The sequence below is a fragment of the Clarias gariepinus genome, chromosome 4 (genome assembly GCF_024256425.1).
Source record: "Clarias gariepinus isolate MV-2021 ecotype Netherlands chromosome 4, CGAR_prim_01v2, whole genome shotgun sequence".
In the NCBI taxonomy this organism is placed as follows: Eukaryota; Metazoa; Chordata; class Actinopteri; order Siluriformes; family Clariidae; genus Clarias; species Clarias gariepinus.
Window position 1 is genome coordinate 11,346,853 of NC_071103.1, and position 18,070 is coordinate 11,364,922.

Below are 18,070 nucleotides of genomic sequence, written 5' to 3' on the forward strand. Positions count from 1 at the left end.
ACTGACGATCTAAGGAAGCTGAAAATTTATTTTTCCCCCACCCTTGATTTTCTTCACATTAAGGCTACTCAGTCAGGGAGGTCCGAACCATGTGACAACAGCCAACCGCATCTTTTCGTACTCCTCGCTCATGCACCATTGGGGGCGGCGTAACACACTTGCTCCTTCCGCTTGACGCCTATGTTTGGCTTTAGACCTGTGATTAATGTGAGAGCACTACAGTTTGTGCCTTCCATCCCACCCCGCTGAGAGCTCGGCCAATTCGCTCTCCCTAGGCCCTGGGCTGCGAGAGGCTACAGCATCACCTGGGAAACCAACCAGCGATCATTACTACATGCCTCAGAGTAAACAGTGTTCGTTACAGTGAGATGCTGAAGCCTAAACTGTGTTTTTGGATTAAGCACAGAGGACTGCTTCCCAAGGATGTTGTGATCTTGCATTACGATGCTTGTCCGCACACTTCTGCCCACACTGTCGACACTCTTATAGCAGTGTTATAGCATCCTCCCTTTAGTCCTGATCTTGCTTAATCACTCGCAATGTCGAAAAATTATGTATTTGTCTTTTCCTAAAGTTCTACAGCGAGAGTGCAGATAATTCTGTTGTCATCAGAGATCACATACAGTAATTAACTGAATGAAATTCACCTGTGTGGGATAAAAGTTGTCTCATTACCTTTTTTATGGTACTGAAGTAGTACAAAAGTGGACATAACTTTTTTTTCATTAACTGATATATAGATCATCCAAACTGCACATCTTAGTAGAGAATCCTCTTTGCAAATCTGCTTCGTCACAGTTGATGGTATAGCGCTGCGTGGTTTGTCTTCAATGCCAGAGGTGAGTTTAACGATGGCACAAATGCACAGCTTGTGATGGAGACTACAGTATGTTGAGGAGTACATTTGTATAGACAAAATGTTACTTCACTAAAATGTGCAGTTTTATGCCCAAATTTTGCGTTACTTTTGTTCAAGACAGGTCTGGGACAAAGATCCTAAACTTCGTACACTGCGCAAGACGTTATTAAAGTCATTAATAATAGCACTCCTGACCATACAGGAGGTCCATCAGCGATTGTGGGAAAATCAGAGAAGACACCAAACACTCCGAATGATTAAATCATGACGGTGCTTTACTGTGATTTCAACCGTACACAGTTGTACATTCTTAAAAGTTTCATGTTTCTATGTGGAAGGTACTCTCACATGCCTGACTTCTGAGTCTGTAATGGTTTAAACCCCTAGTTAGTATTTTATTTAACTAAGGTTTTTCGGGTATTAATCTCGATCATGCTCAAATATATGCGAACTAACATTAGGGTGTGCGGTATGCATTAAATGTGTGAAACAAACACACACACAAAAATCATGTTGGAGTATGAGAGCCACACCTATCATGCCCTTAGGCTCATAGACTAGTTCAAACAAGCAAGTCTGCAGTCTAAGATTACAACTCACACACACACACACGGCTTACTCTTGTCAAAATACCTATAATACCTTTGCATAGTAAACTCTCAGAACAGGTGTGTCTGTCTATTTTTGATTTTTGGTGCTGTAAAGATAGGGGTGTACGACTAGTGTGGATAGATTCCAAAGATCCAGGTTTTATTGGAAAAAGTTTAAAGCGTTGGATTGGAAGAAGGTTTCTACTGTAAGTCTAGAAAAACACTGGGCAAAGTTTATGAACCAAACGTGTGTGTGTAAGATTCGATGAACAGGGCGGGTACGTTCTCAAAATAGAGGTGTGTGTTGGAGAATGCTGATTTACAGGTAATGCCGATGGGTGGGTGAGGGTGTGCGTACAGGTTTGTGGACACTACAGCTAAACCACCACCAGAGGAACTGATTTACTGTCATGAAAAAGAGAGAGCAGAACGAGACAGGAGAGCAGGAGGGGTAAAAGCACCCAGGCTCTTAATGCGTAATCGAGAGAGTGGGAGGGAGGGAGAGAGAGAGAGAGAGACTGAGAGAGACGAGGGGGTGACTTGCAGGATCTTATCGAGCGTAATTGCTGCTACAGCGGCTGTCATTTACAGCCAGCGCCAGACTGCAGTGGAGAGTGTTTCGGCCATGCCGTGTACAGCACGGAGGAACGCCGTGTGTGGGCTTGCAGCACTCATCCTGGGCCTGCTCTCTCTGGCTCACGTTGTCACAGCTTCTGAGTGTGAGCAGAGCTTCTACAGAAACACCCCCCCAGAGCGGGTCACCGAGTCGGGCCTGGAGAGGAAATGCCACAGCCTGGGAGGTGGGCGCACTTTCATTTCACTCCATCACCCCGGACGGCAGTCTGACGTCTACACGGCTCTGCACCTTGGAGAGCATAATGCATGGGGTAAAGGAACAGCCGGAGAGGTGGTAAGAAGATCTGTTGTTTTTTTTTTGTATACGAGAAGCCAAAGCTGTAATTGTAAACTGCTAATTAAATTGCACTGCTTCTGCTTGGTGTTAAATCTAGTCGCGTTCATGATTTTGACCGATTCAAGTAAGTTTTTTCGAAAAAATGCACTCTGAGCATTGTACTAAATAAACAAATGAAGCTTCCAGAGAATTCTGTGGTTTTAAACCAAAGCCTGCATCAAGGTATTGCATGCATATGAAAACGCTGAATAGGGAATAGATACGGAGCTTGGGCTTAGAACAAAACACAAACTACAGCAAATTTCGTAATGACCCTTCTCACGTTTAATGAAAGGACCCATTTAGAGACGTCGCATACATTTGCGTCTCAGAACAGCTTCTTTCTTTCATTCAGCCACAAAGGAAACTTTTCTTTCTTGCTCCTCTTAGATTCTGTCACGCAATGCTCTAAGTGATAAAAAAAACAAAACAATCTAAGACAAACTAGACATTATTGACCTTGAGATTTCTAGATTTAAAGAAAAGATCATAAATTGTCTTTGTGTGTGTTTGTCTTTTGTAAATGCATCTCAAGGACAGAACGAGTGAGACAGCAGGCCAAGAAGGAGTGCACATCCCAGCTTTGTACAAGAGGGACCATGATGACGCTTCATCATCCTCAGCTTCCCCCTTCCATAAACTCGATGCTCTTACTGCAAAGCTGGTAGAGAGCAGGATAGTGCCTCGGTGCTCTGAAGCAGGGGCGAGCGTGTACGTTCAGAGCGGAGTGGGTGGGCTGGGTGAGACCAAGCCAGATGTGCTGTGGTCGGCAGTGTGCTGCGATGTTCCTCATGGACCCGGCAGCTTCAGTACGGGAGTGCTCCAAGAGGGTGATGGTGAGATGAAGCTGATGAGTGTGAAGGAGCTGGAGGAACTGGTGGACGTTAACGAGCTTTTCTCGGGTGGTTGTGGAGAGACAGGAAGTCTGGAAGATGATGTGCTCGGAGACGGTGAAGTTCTCGATGAAGACGCAGACACGGCCGAGGAAGACAAAAGCAGTGATGAGGACGAGGTTTCCAGCACGACAGGAGACAGATCCGAGTCTGAACCCAGTCAGGAGGAAAGCGGTAGTGAAACGGATTATCAAGAGGAAAGTGTTGTCCTCTATGTCTTGTCTTCTGCTGTCTCTCTCCTGTACGCTCCTCTCTCTCCAGTTGTCTCCACCCTCACCAACCTCCCCTTTCAAGTCTGCTACGTCTTGCAAGAGGACGCAGCCGTGCTGGCATCGCTGCCTGGCGAAGGCTTCAGTTTAGTTCAGAACCTGGGCTCGGGCGTAGTCTCGGGTGTCGAGAATGTAGGCAGTGTCGCGTACCAAGTGGGTGAAACTGGTGTGTGCTCAATCTACACTTTGTTAAGCACGTTAACAGGCACCCTCATGCTTTCATTCCAGGAGGGACTGACAGGTACAGGGACACTAATGTGTGACGCTCTGGGGCTTGGGACTGGCGCACTAGGTGAAGTCTGGGACTTGGGCTCGGGGGTAGTAGGCCGCATATGCAAAGGGCTTGGTGGGTACATGGGTACACTGGGTTCAGAGATAGGCGAGCAAAGCTGGGAAGTAGGTCAAGGGATAGGCACGTTAGTCTGGAGGGTACAGAATGGACTTCTGCATGTAGTTAATACGGCTTTTGGCGTTGTTGGGGGAGTGTTGGGAAACACCATCGAAAACATACAGGAAGCGTTTCAAAAGGAGTGAGAGAACAGACGGGGTTCTTTTTTTTTGTGCATGAGTGCATGGACCTGGCGTTAGCTTGTTTATACAGCATTAAATTGTTGTCAGCGTCCTGCTGCTAAAATGCAGTCTGCACGAAAACGCTTATGAGGATTGGAATTAGGTTTATTTATGACGCAAAACTCAGCACTTAAATCAAAGGATCTGGGACTGACGTGAAGATCTTGGATGCATTTGATGTATTAGTGATTCGTCTTTTGTAAAGTTGGTGTAAGATTGGTGGAAAGTGGCAAGACAACGGGTTATTCATTACAGAATGTATAGTATAATGCAAATGTTTTTGGTGTAAAATTAAATGAGTTTTGTTTTGGGGACCATGATGTGAGCTCTTATACAGTATAATACAATGCAGTTCAAGCTTTCTCCCATGAATACGTTTTCCAGCTTTGTCTCAGTGAAAGATTTGCACTAATGACCCTAGTTGTAAACAGAATATCAAAAAGTTAAATCTGTAACAATAAAAACAGATTCAGTGTCAAGTGTTTGTGCTCAGCATCTCCTCAGTCAAACTGAGACATGTATACACAAAATCTAGAGTGATATCCAAATAAAGGGTTGTTTAAAGGATTTTTGCATACTCGTCATTATTCATTAAAAGGAATTATTTTGCCAAACTGTATAGAAATGAACCCTCTTTTTATTGGATCTTTCTTGTGATGCAATAATGAATAAAGGGAATTTTAGACCCCAAGGGATCTTTTTCAATAGTCGAATGTTAAAAAGGGATTTTTTCTTTTATTTTAGGAAGGCATGCTGCTGTATAGTTGCACGTACACTGTAGGTCACAAAAAAGTTGCACACGTTAAAATGCCGTTCAACCTCATTTAGTGTTGCACAATGTGGTGGCCAGGTCATGTGTGAAAACGGTTCCTTATGCTCCCAGGACCACTGTTTCCAGGAATCAGTACTGTGCAAAAGTCATAGGCACTCTGTTTTAATTATAGTAAAAAATCTGGTATACGTGTTTATGACTTCATTATTAGGTCAGTGCAAAAAATACATTCCGGATTTCCAAATAATAGCAAAAAAGTAAGCAGTATATTACAGTATCTTCCAAAAGTCTGTGCACCCCTCACATTTCAGCAACCACTTAATTGCAGTAAATGTTCTCAAGGGACAATACTATAGAAATGTAAATTGAAATATATACTTTAGAGTAGTCAATGTGCAGCTTGTATATCAGTACAGATTTACTGTCCTCTAACAATAACACAACACAAAGACTTTATTGTCCACATAACTGGCAACAAAAATAAGTACAGCCATATCAGTGAACATGTCAAAACTGTGTCCAAAGTGTCAATATTTAGCGTGAGCACCATCGTTATCTAGCATGGCCTTAAACCCCCTTGGCATGGAATTCACCAGAGCTGCACATGTTGTTGCTGGGATCCTCTTCCACTCCTCCATAATGAGATCACGGAGCTGCTGGATGTTAGACACACGACGCTTCGCCACCTTCCGCTTGAGGATGTCCCACGGGTGCTCAATAGGGTTCAGGTATGGAGACATACAGTACATGTACTTGGCCACTGACTTACACATGAACATGATGAATAAGACTTGTAACTTTGCATGGTTAAAGATACATTTAAAGGTGCAGCTGTTATCACTGGGTGTACTGACGTATGTTGCCAGCTTTTTTGACAATAATGACTGGATGTTGAGGACAGTAAATCTATACTGTTATACAAGCTGTCCAAGTTTCATTTCTGTAGTAGATGTTTGCTAAAATAAAGGGGTGAACTTACTTTTGTGAGTGGGTGTATGTAAAAGACCCTTTTTGTGGGTCTTTAGGGCAATGGTGTCTTAAATAGATTAGGTTACTGATGGGAAGGTCAAGGGTTTGAGACGCAGCATCACCAAGCTGCCACTGTTGAGCCTTTGAGCAAGTCTATTAACCCTATCTGCTCCAGGCCAGCTGTATCGTGGCTGATCCTGCACTTTAACACCAGCTTCCTAACTGGGATATGCGAAAAAAAATAAATTTGCTGTAAGGTTGATGTGACAAATAATTAAATCTTTAGACCAAAAAAGAAAGCTACCTAGGTTTTGAATGCAATAAAAAAGAAGCAGGTGCGACAAAGTCTTTAGAAGGATTGTGACTAATTCTGCGGGATGTTCAGTGAAGCAACTAATTTTCTTATAAAACTGCACAAATTGTACCTGATTTTATATATTACTGTTTACTGCTTTTATTTTATAGTTTTGTTTTTTTTATGTTGAAACTTTCTTGTTCTACAAGTTTACAAGTTGTGGCTCTACAGGAATTGGTATGCACAGTACTGTACACACCTGTGCCATCAAGGAAGAAAAACTCCATAGATGTGATAACATGGTCATTCAGTTCATTCAGGACATCAGCTGAACTTATGGCCACATAACATTGCAGAGCCTAGACCTGAGCAGCTGAAGCAACCCCAGATCATAACACGATCATAACACTGCCTCCAGAGGCTTGTACAGTTACGACTATGTATGATGGGTGCATCAGTTCATGTTCTTTATGTTCACTTCATTCTTACCCTGACACACCCTCACTCTGGAATGAACTCATTAGACGAGATGACTGTATATATATATAGTCTTGGATTGCGTTTAACCCGGTTTGCGAGTGTTTCGCAAGACAAGCAGCGATTTTAAATACATTTTGACTTGAAAAACGAAGTCATGGTTTACGAGCACAGAGTATCATGTATCACGCATGTGCTTCTTGTTTTGATTACAACTGAGCCAGTGGTTTTTCTCGCTCTTGCGCTGCGAAATTGTGGGTAATCGTCTCCTCTGCTGGGTCTTAGTGCGCGTCTCTTACTGGTATAATCAACATCCGTGCACGTGTGTACTGTTTACTATAACACTGTGACCGCGTATGTGCAAGTAAAAAACATTTTATTTTGTGTTTGTATGTGTGTGTGTACAGTGAGCGTGTAAAACAAAAGCAAGTCTCATTAGAGGGATTAAAGATCCATTTTGTCTCTCCTTCTCTGTATCAGCCTGCACTTTGTGTGTGCGCGCGTGTCATTGGACTGCTGTGTCAGAACATACCCCGCACAAGGGTATAAGTTTTACCCCTGGGACACAAGATGTTCCCAAATTTGCCCTATTGAAATATAATGATACCTTCCATAGAAACTTTGAAACTGTAAATCCCATTGTAAATAAAATTGAATTTAATTGGATTGAATTGTCGTAGAGACATGGGGGTTAGGCAAACAATCTCTTTTGCATTTATCGTCATGCTCATAAGCCACGCCCTTGGCAACATTATTATCATGCTGTTAGCATGATGCTAACATGATAACCATGTGACTCCAATGTTTTGCCACAGCAGCACCACACTTTTTTTTTTAAGAAAATGTACCTCTCTAGTTCAATACTTACATTTTTTTATATATAACTTTTAAATTTTTCAAGTTCAAAACGCTTAAATAGATATACAATAGAATAAGAAAATAATATACAAGTCAAACCACCAGCTGTGATAAAATTTCTCATGAATGAAGGAGCAAAACCATGTGTTTTATCAAGTGTAAAAGCATTGCTTATATGATCTTTCAAGGACCAAAAGAGGAATGTAACCTAAAAACAGTTACAAAATGAGAATTGTCTGCGGTTACAGTATAAAGTGCAAGAAGGTTGCTTATTGTACACACCACGTAATAATCAATATATAGAGCTTTAGTATCTCAATTTGTTTAAAATTATTTTGAAAACACATAAAATGTAATAATCTGTTTTGGATTTAAAATGTACATTAAAACAGACCTATGATCTTAATTTCTCTTGTGGTTTATTAGTTTAAGCCCTGAACTGAATATTAAGAGGAAAAGTGCTCTGTAGTTATTTCAACTTGATATTACATTATTTTGATTTAATATCTCTTTATTTGTCCCATGTCCAGTTGATATATTGTATCCTTTTAAAAAAATTTTTGCTGACATTTATCAATTTTACGTATGCATTTTTTTTCAGTCTTGTAACTTCTTTTTAAAAAGGTTTTATTTTTTTAGATTATAAGTCAATTAGTTATTAGATTAAGTTGGTTTTAGTGGTTTGTAAAACAATGTTATTGTTTAACACTGTAATCTTCTCTGCACAACAGGTGAATGTCATGAAATGTAAATGCCTCTTATTGTGATGCTGTTTGTCTGGTTGTAGGACTTGGGTAATTCTAGTGTAGCAATAAAAGTGGCCACTAAGTGGCAGGAGTACTGCAGACTTTTACACTTTTCACACTTGATAAACCAAGTCAAACAGACATCAACATTTATATATGCAATATATATATATATTTTTTTATTAGCACTATATTGTGATTACTGTGTAGTTGTATAATAACTGCCATAACTCGCAATAAATGTTATTCTAAAGTAAAAAAAAAAGTAAAACTAAATTGTTAGTATTTCAAATAGCATGGAAGAAGAGCATCCTGAACTATAGAAAGGCTCTTAGTGTAGCTAGATCAATGTATCTCTCCACTCTTATAGAAAATAACAAAAATAATCCTAGATTTTTATTTAATACCGTCGCAAAATTAACTAGAAATAAGACCACTGCAGAAATCTCCACAACAACATCATGCAATAGTGAGGACTTTATAAACTTTTATATATATAAAATTGTAAATATCAGGCATAAAATTAAGGCTTTGACACCGAACAATGTAATTTATGCAGATGTTAATCTAGCCATGTCAGATTAGAACCTAGAATACTTTACTCCCCTTGAAGAGAATAAACTAATTTCACTTATCTCTTCTGCAAATTTATCAACCTGTTTATTAGATCCTTGACCGACACATTTTCTCAAACAGATGCCAGAGATAACAGAACCCCTGTTTAAAATAATTAATTTCTCACTCAGCATTGGGTATGTTCCAAAATCTTTTAAATTAGCAGTTATTAAACCGATTATTGAGAAACCTGACCTCGACTATATGTCTCAGCAAAACCAGATATGAGAAACCAGCTTACTATTGTAAATTTGAGCAATGTGTGCAGGACCATCCATCAGGTGCAACAGTGAAAGACCTCGGTGTGATTATAGATTCCAGCCTTTCATTTGAAGCTCATGTAGATAATATTACCAGGATAGCATTCTCTCACCTCAGAAATGTTGCCAAGATAAGAAATATATTGTCGCCAATTGATGCAGAAAAACTAGTTCATGCTTTAATTACCTCTAGGTTGGACTATTGTAATGCCTTACTGGTTGTTCAACTAGGTGCATAAACAAGCTTCATCTAGTCCAGAATGCAGCAGCGAGACAGGAGCACATCACACCTATCCTATCTTCACAGACACAGTCTATGTTTAAGTCCAAGTTAAAAACCTATTTATTTAATCAAGCATTTTTATAAATAGATTTGTCTTGAGTAAAGGAGCAGATCTGGGGGACTCATGGACATAGAGCCAGTGATCCAGACTCCCTCTGCTCTCCGGACCTGTCTGACCCATCCTGGTGCCCCGCTTCTGGTTGGAGATCTCGTCATACAAATCCCTTGAATTTAAATTAATAACTTGAAACCCTTTTTAACTATGAACTATTCAGTGTTTCTGAACTTGGATGAAGAATATTAATCGTTTAATGTGCAGTATTTAATTAATGAACTCTGAATTAACTGATCTGATTCACTCTTACAGAGCACTGAAATGGGAGGAGCTTTACAGGAGATTCTTCACCGTAAACACTTAGGAATGGCAGTAATTTGTCAGTAAATGTGTGTGTGAAAGTGTGTATGTGTGTGTTAGTGAGAGGGTCGGAGAATGACAGTTTTCCTCTGTCCCAATCCAGCTGCACTCTGATTCTCTGGAGTTCCTGTGATAGTGAGAGCGGAGTAACTGGTTGTGGTGTCGAACCTGCTGTATATTCACCTTGAGAATACGCCATACGCCAGATTCCACTTCTGAAGATTATCTCTCTCTTCCTCTGAGCAGATTCTGTCATCACACCCACAGACCAACATCTACAGTCTCCAACTTCAACATCCCAGCAGTGTGTTCCTGAGTTAAAGCCCTCAGAGCCCAGGATACACTCATATTCATCAAACCTTTCTGGATTATCAGGAAATTTCTGTTTCTCATCACTGAGTCTCACACTGGTCAGATCATCAGATACAATGAGTTTAGGATGAGCAGTGTTGGGGTCCAGAGTTACAGATGCTGAAAACACACACACACAAACACACACACACACACACAGTTTGTTTCAATAGGGCTAGGCTAACTTAAACATTATGTTAGACTAAAATTAATGAATAAACATATATAACAAACAAGCTTTGTCATTTTTACATTTTCAGTGTGTTCTAAAAAGTATAAATGTAAACAATACTGTTAAACCTTGGATTGCAAGCATAATTCATTCTGAAATCGTGCCTGTACTGTATATCAAAGCAAATTTCCCCATAAGAAATAATGGGAATGCCAACGATTCCTTGCACAACCCCAAAAAAATTTATATAAAAATAATTAAAACTAAACGTAAATCAAAAATTAAACAAATTAACCTGCACTTTACTTTTGAAAGGAATCCTGGCAGAAAAGTGTTTCCATTAGTGTGTATGTGTTTGTGCGCACTTGCGCGTGTTTATGCATGAAGACGAGAGGAGACGAGTAGGGAGGGGCTACTGTGTAGGAGGACTTTCACACACACACACACACACACACACGCCATGGAAACAGAAACTGCTCTGTAGGGAAACTTCTTTGGAACTTCCCACGCATGGTCACAATGTTATAATAAAAAGGACACATGCGCACAGATGTTGACTATATAAGTGACGCATCTTTTTAATCCCACAGCGTTTAAAGTTAAAATTTATTACAAAATTTTGCTCGTTTTGCAAAATGTTCGCAGACTGAGTTACCCGCGATCCAAAGTTCCACTGTACTCTGTACTGTACTGTAAGCTTTTGTAAACCAAAACACTTGATTTTTCACTTAATCCCTCTGCTCACACTTCACAAACTGAACAGTCTGATTAATTAAAATTAATTAATTTCGTAATAAAAGTCCCCTTACATTACATAAGTTCAAAATAAAAAATGAACTCAATTTGTATGTAAATATAATAATAATAATAATGATACAAAGAATATGATGACGTATTAAAAACACATTACACTGTCATTTTAAAACATTAGTCTTATTAGCTAAGCCACACAAACAGCGTTTCAATAGAGCTAAGCAATGAAATCCTTTTAAAATAAAAGTCCCCTTACATTATATAAGTTTAACATGAAAAGTAAACACATCTGTATGTAAATATAATGATAATAATACAAGAACCACACAAAGACATATATAACACACTGGTAGGGATGAAATTACATCATAATATTATTGTTATTAGCAAAGGCAGAAAAATAACAGAAACAAAAAAAACACTTCATGTTTAGTACAGTATGCACACACCAATGTACACACATTTAAAGCCTTTCGAAATAAAACTTTCCCTTACATTACATTCAAAATAAAAATCGAAATCATCATCATCAATAATAATAACAAGAAAAAGTACAAGAAAATTATTACATTACACAATTAAAACATGTTGGTGTTATTAACAAAGACATAAAAAATAATTGAAAAAATATATGTTTAGCTCACACACACACACACACACACACACACAAAAGACAAATCAAAATCTTACTGTATTGAACAGCTTGCTGCATCTTCTGCCAAACTGTGAACTTCAGGTTGGCCAGATGTTTTGCCACATGGATCAATGCTCCTGAAAGCTCCTCTGGATGCTGCAGTGTGCACTGGGCTCTGCAAAAACATTCAGGAGTCAGTGTTGCTGTGGGTTTGGATTCAGAAACACAAAGAACGAGAGAGACAGGAAGCACATCACTCACCTTTTCACTGTGGTCTTGTAGTTCTGAAAAACAACAAGGCAATCACCAGTGAATATGATTTATGTTCGTACACCACTAAAATGTGACGTTTTTTGATGATGGAAAGAAGTTTGACTTTCTCACAGTATAAATACTGACTAAATGATCCTCACTTGTAAGAACGAGACGTCTTCAGCTCTCATCTCCTCTTCTATGATTCTGATTCTGTCTGAAAAAGAGGATATGTCTCTGCTCAGCTTCTCAATCTTCTCCTTTATCATCTGACTCTTCTGCTCCTCTTCCTCTCTCAGTGCAGCGATCCTGGCTGCCTCTTCATCTTGTAGAAACTGGTGAAGCTTCTCAAACTCCTCCTTAATCTGACGCTCTGTGTGTCGGGCCTGGATCTGCAGTGAAGAGGAAATGAAATGAAAAATAACTGATCATACAATGATGAAAAATGTAATTCTAACATCAAAACCATGTTATTGATTCTAACCTTTATATGTTCTACTGTCCGACTCCAGTTCAGTTTACAGTCGTTAAAGATCTTCAGTTTCTTCTGTAGGGGCTTCAGTGCAGTTTGGAGTTTCTCCTGAAACAAATCAACACACTTCATGGAGACTCTTCGTTTCAGCTCTTATTTTACTCATTATTAACTCAGACCACTGACAGGATTTAATATATATATATATATATATATATATAAAGGATATATATATATATATATATATATATATATATATATATATATATATATATATATATATATAAAATTTACCATACAGTCTGTTACTGCCTCATCAATGGGGAGAAGTTTATGGTTTCTATGCTCTTTCGAAGTCTGACACACCACACATACCAGCTGTTGATCATCCAGACAGAAGAGTTTGAGTTTCTCACTGTGCCGACTACAGACAGTTTCAGGTGCTGATGAAGATTTCTGACTTCTCTCCTGTAAGAAAGTCTCACACAGGTTCTTTAAAGCCAGGTTTAGGGGAGGTAATTCCATAGATGACTTCCTCCTACAAACAGGACATTCTCTGTTTCTCTTAGTCTTCCAGAACTGCTCCAAACACACTTTGCATACAGTGTGACTGCAGTGCAGAATAACAGGATCCCTGAAGATTTCACGACACACAGGACAGGAGAAATCCTCCTTTGAAAACTTTTCCATTGTATTTTGCTGCTGTTGTTTTCTCCTGCCCAAATGCTCAGAGGTTCACTTTCACTTTGGTAAAAAGTAATCACACCCCGATTTCAGGATTATTCCAGATTACACATGATAACTAAAGGTTCAATTACTAATCACTCTCTTTACAGTACTAAAAAAATCCAAGAAACAAATTAACAATAAAACTAACCTCACCAGGACAAAACACTGCAGACTGTTTATGAAGAACGGCAGTTGTCTCAGCCTCGACCCTTTTTTAATAGAGAGAGTTTTAGAGGGACAGATCAGATAACATTTTGGTTTACTGAGCTGGAATTCTTGTTTGCATTTGGCTGCCTCTCCTGTCAGTCACACACTCTATTTTAAGTTGTGGGACCGGAGCTTTGTAAACATAACCTGGAATCACTCCAATGTTGAACCCATGCAACTGTTATAGGCCGAACCTCTATCAATACACACTAACAACAGATAAATTACTAGGAATTTTGATGCTAATCTATCCAATGATTAATCTCAGTTTTCTGAATGTTTATTTACTGGAATCTGTTAAAGTCACTTTTCTGGTATACAGCAAGACAGATGCTCTTAATCCAAAATAGGCTGAATGTGTCTAAGTAAGAAGAATGAAAACTTATCTGACATTCTGTCCACATATTTTTGACATCAAAAAAAAAAAAAAAAAGAAATACTCGGACCAAAATGTCTGACCAGTCTGAGAGAGGGAAGGAGATCTTATATTTCCTATATATACTTCCACAATTCTTTTGATTGTGTAAAGCTGCTTTGTGACAATGAAAATTGTTAAAAGCTCTATACAGTACAAATAAAATTTTATTGAATTGAATTTAATATACAGAATAAAGCGGTATAGACAGTGAGTGAGTGAGTGAGTGAATTTAATATTTATTGTAATTAGTCATGTGAAGTGTGATGCACTGAAATTAATAAATCGAAATAATAATTTTGCATTTTATATGTAACCCAAACTTAACTTTTATATCATGGGAATTTTTTCCATTGACAGTAGTAGTTCTTTAATTCACCCGTAGTTTCAGGTGTAGAAGTACAGTACAAAACAGTGTCTTATTGATTTGTAGGATTACAAATTTAATATTTTTTAATGTTAATAAATAATATACCTTTAAAATGTATATCTTTGTATATATTCGTACAAAAATAACTGATTGAAAAAAGAGTGACTTCTCTCATTTGAAAATGAAGTACATGAGGGCACAATCCATGATCACTAGGATCACTACTACATTTTTGTGTTTAAAGCAGTGGGTCTCTACTGTGGTCCCTGTTTTACCTGCTCCATCACAACCAACCTAACTCAGAAAAGGCTTTTAACTAGCTATGTTAAATAAAAGTAGAACACTGTAGTAAAACACTGCACTGTACTTTTTGCCTGTGAGGTCGAGTTTGAGGAAGAGTTCTTAACATGTTGCTCATAGAAAATACAATTGAATATGGTAGTTTATGTGAGGTAATTATTTGGTGGCAATACAATTTGACTCTCTTTACTTTGGACCAATTGGTACATGACCTTAAGCGATGTTATGCACATTATAACAAAATTACATAATTCTTTTTTTGATGTCTCATAAAAACATTACTGAATAATTAAAGACTTCTTGAAGGTCCAAATGATGGAGGCAGCAGTGTAGATTTGAAACGTTGAACCGTCTCAGGTCAGTGCATCTTAACTCATGTCATCATGATTTGATGTTAGAATCTGTAGGTGGGCAGTTATTGCCCAGTTTAAACCCAGGGACAACCCAGTACTTTTAACATCGCTGCTTTCAGACAGAATTTGGTAAGACACAATTAATGTCAACTAAGTTACTACTGATTTCTGTTAAAGAAAAAAAATCTTAGGTTGTAAATAATTTTTAGAAGCGATAAATATCAACAAAAGATGTGACCTTGACCAGGAACAAATTAATTAACAACCAAGAAAGTAATGTCAGATAAATAATGTTTTATGTTAAAAGAACACGCAGAACATGTGTGTCGCAAAAGGGTATTGGTCGTACCTAGGGCGCAATAGGCAGCCAAATTTGCCCTGTTCACATATAATGGGGGGAAAAACCCATAGACTTAAAATTGGGCGGTAAACTGCACCAGCTCATTTAACTCCCGCAACCAATTAGTCTTTTTACGTTTATCGTGATGCTCATAAGCCACACCCCTAGCAACCATTTAGATCACCCTAGCAACTCAAATCCATGGAGGATTGTCGTCACAACAGTATATCATAGAGACATGGGGATTTATTTTTATCATTTATAGTCAACAAGAGCCTTTTATTTCTTTATTAGCAGGGCCCAAGCCACTCCCTAGCAACAAAACAAAGTGAACTAGCAACCATTTTGCAGGACATTTACTGTATCTTTGCATTATGCTAGCAACATGCTAATCATGTTTGCATTATGCAAACAATATGCTAATGATAGCAGCAAAATGCTAATATAGTTATCATAATGCTAGCGAAATGCTAATCGTGTTAGCGTCATGCTAACAACATGCTAACGAGGTTGCTAGCAGCATGCTAATATAGTTAGCATAATTCTAGCAACATGCTAATTATGATAGCATCATGCCAGCAACTTGCTAACATGGGGTGTGCTCATTAGGGCCCAAGCACTATAGGGTGTGGAGGACTCTCTTGTTTCCCTAAAGATTATTTGGACCCTCTTGTTTTTTACTTTTTTTTCCACACTTTTGTTTTTTTTGGGGATTTAACATGCTCATTTAACATCGCAAAAACGCACCTAATGGATTTTGATATACCGCACTCCTCCTAGGCCCACCAAACTGGGCCGATGTGATCTAAAGACATTGAGGATGCAAAAGTGAGGGATTTTTAATATCTCAAACGGGTCAGCCATAATAATGCCCTAAAATTAAATAAAAAAATTACTAATAACTTTTTGTGTAACATTATATTAAGTGACATTATATTCAGTGACACGTGCAGTGACATCATGTTTAGTGACATTACATTGAGTAACATTATAGTGTGAGGCTTCTCTTTCAGCATCTGCCACCTATTCTACACATGTACACATCACAAGTGCTAACACTTTCACACACACACGCACAAACACACTCATACACAAATACATACACACACATTACAAATGTTAACACTCCCACTCACACAGACACACTCGCACGCACATACACACTAATACACACACATGCACAAACACACTCATATAAGTGACACACCCACATACACACACACACACTAACGTACTTGACAAATATTTAGGGCCCAAATTGACATCAGCCCTATATAGTGTGTGAAGTGTGCAAGTTGTGTAAAATAAATACACACATTTCAAATTTTAACACTCTTTCACTCACACATATACACACACCACACACACACACACACACACACACACAAACACATTTACTCGTCACACACAGACTAACAAACAAAGACGTCTATCTCACACACACACACACGCACACACACACACACACACACACTAAAGGGCTCAAACTGACTTCAGCCCTATATAGTGTGTGACGTGTGCAAGTTGTGTGGTGCACCTGGGCAGCGATGGCTTTTGCATGGTAAAATTGTTAGGTCTTAACGCTTAAATAACACACAGGATGGTATTTTATTAGTGGTTCTTTTGAAGCGAAGAACTACTATTATTATCACACAGGCTTATTATTATTCCCTTTTTATCTTCTTCTATACAAAAGTTTGGTGCGTAACTAGTCCCGTACGGTTTGCCGTAGACCCATGATAGAGGTGGCAAATCGTGCAGCCTATTTGGGAATGGGGTGCTTGACATGATTTTTCTATGGGGTCGATGCCCCTGGGACACAAGAGGTGCCCAAATTTGCCCAATTGACATATAATAGTTACTTCGATAGGAACTTTGGAACTGAACCTAACTGTGGTTCCTATTGTCATAAAGACACTGGGAAGGGCTCATTTAACTCAACCAGTCTTTCGCGTTTATCATAATGCTCATAAGCCACGCCCCTAGAAATCAATTAGAGCACCCTAGCAACTTAAACCGATGGAGGATTATCTTCACATTAGTATATTTATAGTTAACAGAAGCTTTTGATTTCTTTATTAGCAGGTGGCAAGCCACTCCCTAGTAACAAAACAGAGCAGCCATTTATCTCTGCATCAGTACATTGAATAAACATGTCGGTTTCATGTTTTGACTCTAATGTAGCCACACTGTGCATGTTAAAAGTGTGTTATGTGTGTATCATGCTAGCATCATGTAATAACATGCTAATTACATAAGCTTCATCCTAGGAACATGCTAATCATGTTAACATTCCGCATACAACATGCTAATCATGTTAGCATCATGCTAATAATCTTAACCTCATGCTAATATTGTAAACGCCATGTTAGCAACATGCTAATCATGTTAGCATCGTGCTAGCGACATGCTAACATGGGGGTGGTCATGCACTGATAGTGCAGTCGCTATTTCCATTCATCTCAAAGATGTCCAGTTGGGTTACGGTAAGGTTTCCCAAGTTCTTCCTGTGCAGTCTTAGCAACCTGTGTCTTTTTGGAGCTCACCCTTTTCACATAAACATTGTCATGCTCAAACATACTGTATTTGGGTGCCTTGGTTTCAGTGAAAGGAAATTGCAAAAATATTCTATACACATAGATATATATGAACTTCCAAATTTATGGCAACCGCTGGAAGAAGGCTTACAGGCTCAGGTCTCTACAGACATTTGACCAAACGGTGCATAAAAGTACTTTAACTTGAACTGCATTTTATACCGTGCATTCACAAGAAAGCAGCCACATAAACTTATTATTTATGTAGCAGACCTGTAAGCAGACCTGTCATCTGCCAAGTATCAGCAAAGGATAAATATACATATAAATATGGCAGGCATTTTTGAAGGTTTCCATGTCAC

At 38.7% G+C, this 18,070-nt stretch overlaps 2 protein-coding genes across 2 annotated transcripts; one reads left to right on the forward strand and one right to left on the reverse strand.

Annotated features, from left to right (window-relative positions):
• Nucleotides 1–1,070: 1,070 nt before the first annotated feature.
• LOC128519857 (endonuclease domain-containing 1 protein) lies at nt 1,071–4,694 on the forward strand. Its single transcript, XM_053493775.1, has 2 exons — nt 1,071–2,359; nt 2,937–4,694. Exons 1-2 carry the CDS (start codon nt 1,922–1,924, stop codon nt 4,095–4,097), a joined length of 1,599 nt encoding a protein of 532 aa, XP_053349750.1. The 5' UTR covers nt 1,071–1,921; the 3' UTR covers nt 4,098–4,694.
• A 5,035-nt stretch (nt 4,695–9,729) lies between these two features.
• On the reverse strand, nt 9,730–13,147 carry LOC128520449 (E3 ubiquitin-protein ligase TRIM39-like). The gene is made up of 6 exons (XM_053494694.1): nt 12,752–13,147; nt 12,470–12,565; nt 12,147–12,377; nt 11,995–12,017; nt 11,790–11,908; nt 9,730–10,294 (listed from the first exon to the last, which is right to left on the reverse strand). Exons 1-6 carry the CDS (start codon nt 13,145–13,147, stop codon nt 9,750–9,752), a joined length of 1,410 nt encoding a protein of 469 aa, XP_053350669.1. The 3' UTR covers nt 9,730–9,749.
• Nucleotides 13,148–18,070: the final 4,923 nt, after the last annotated feature.

What these genes read in the sequence shown, in the direction of transcription:
- LOC128519857 (XM_053493775.1), top strand. Translation starts at nt 1,922, where the DNA reads ATGCGTAATCGAGAGAGTGGGAGGGAGGGAGAGAGAGAGAGAGAGACT. An exon ending in AAGGAACAGCCGGAGAGGTG is followed by an intron (nt 2,360 to 2,936) that starts GTAAGAAGATCT and finishes ATGCATCTCAAG; the next exon opens with GACAGAACGAGTGAGACAGC.
- LOC128520449 (XM_053494694.1), bottom strand. Translation starts at nt 13,147, where the DNA reads ATGGAAAAGTTTTCAAAGGAGGATTTCTCCTGTCCTGTGTGTCGTGAA. An exon ending in AGGCAGTAACAGACTGTATG is followed by an intron (nt 12,566 to 12,751) that starts GTAAATTTTATA and finishes GATTTGTTTCAG; the next exon opens with GAGAAACTCCAAACTGCACT. An exon ending in AAGACGTCTCGTTCTTACAA is followed by an intron (nt 12,018 to 12,146) that starts GTGAGGATCATT and finishes GTTGTTTTTCAG; the next exon opens with AACTACAAGACCACAGTGAA.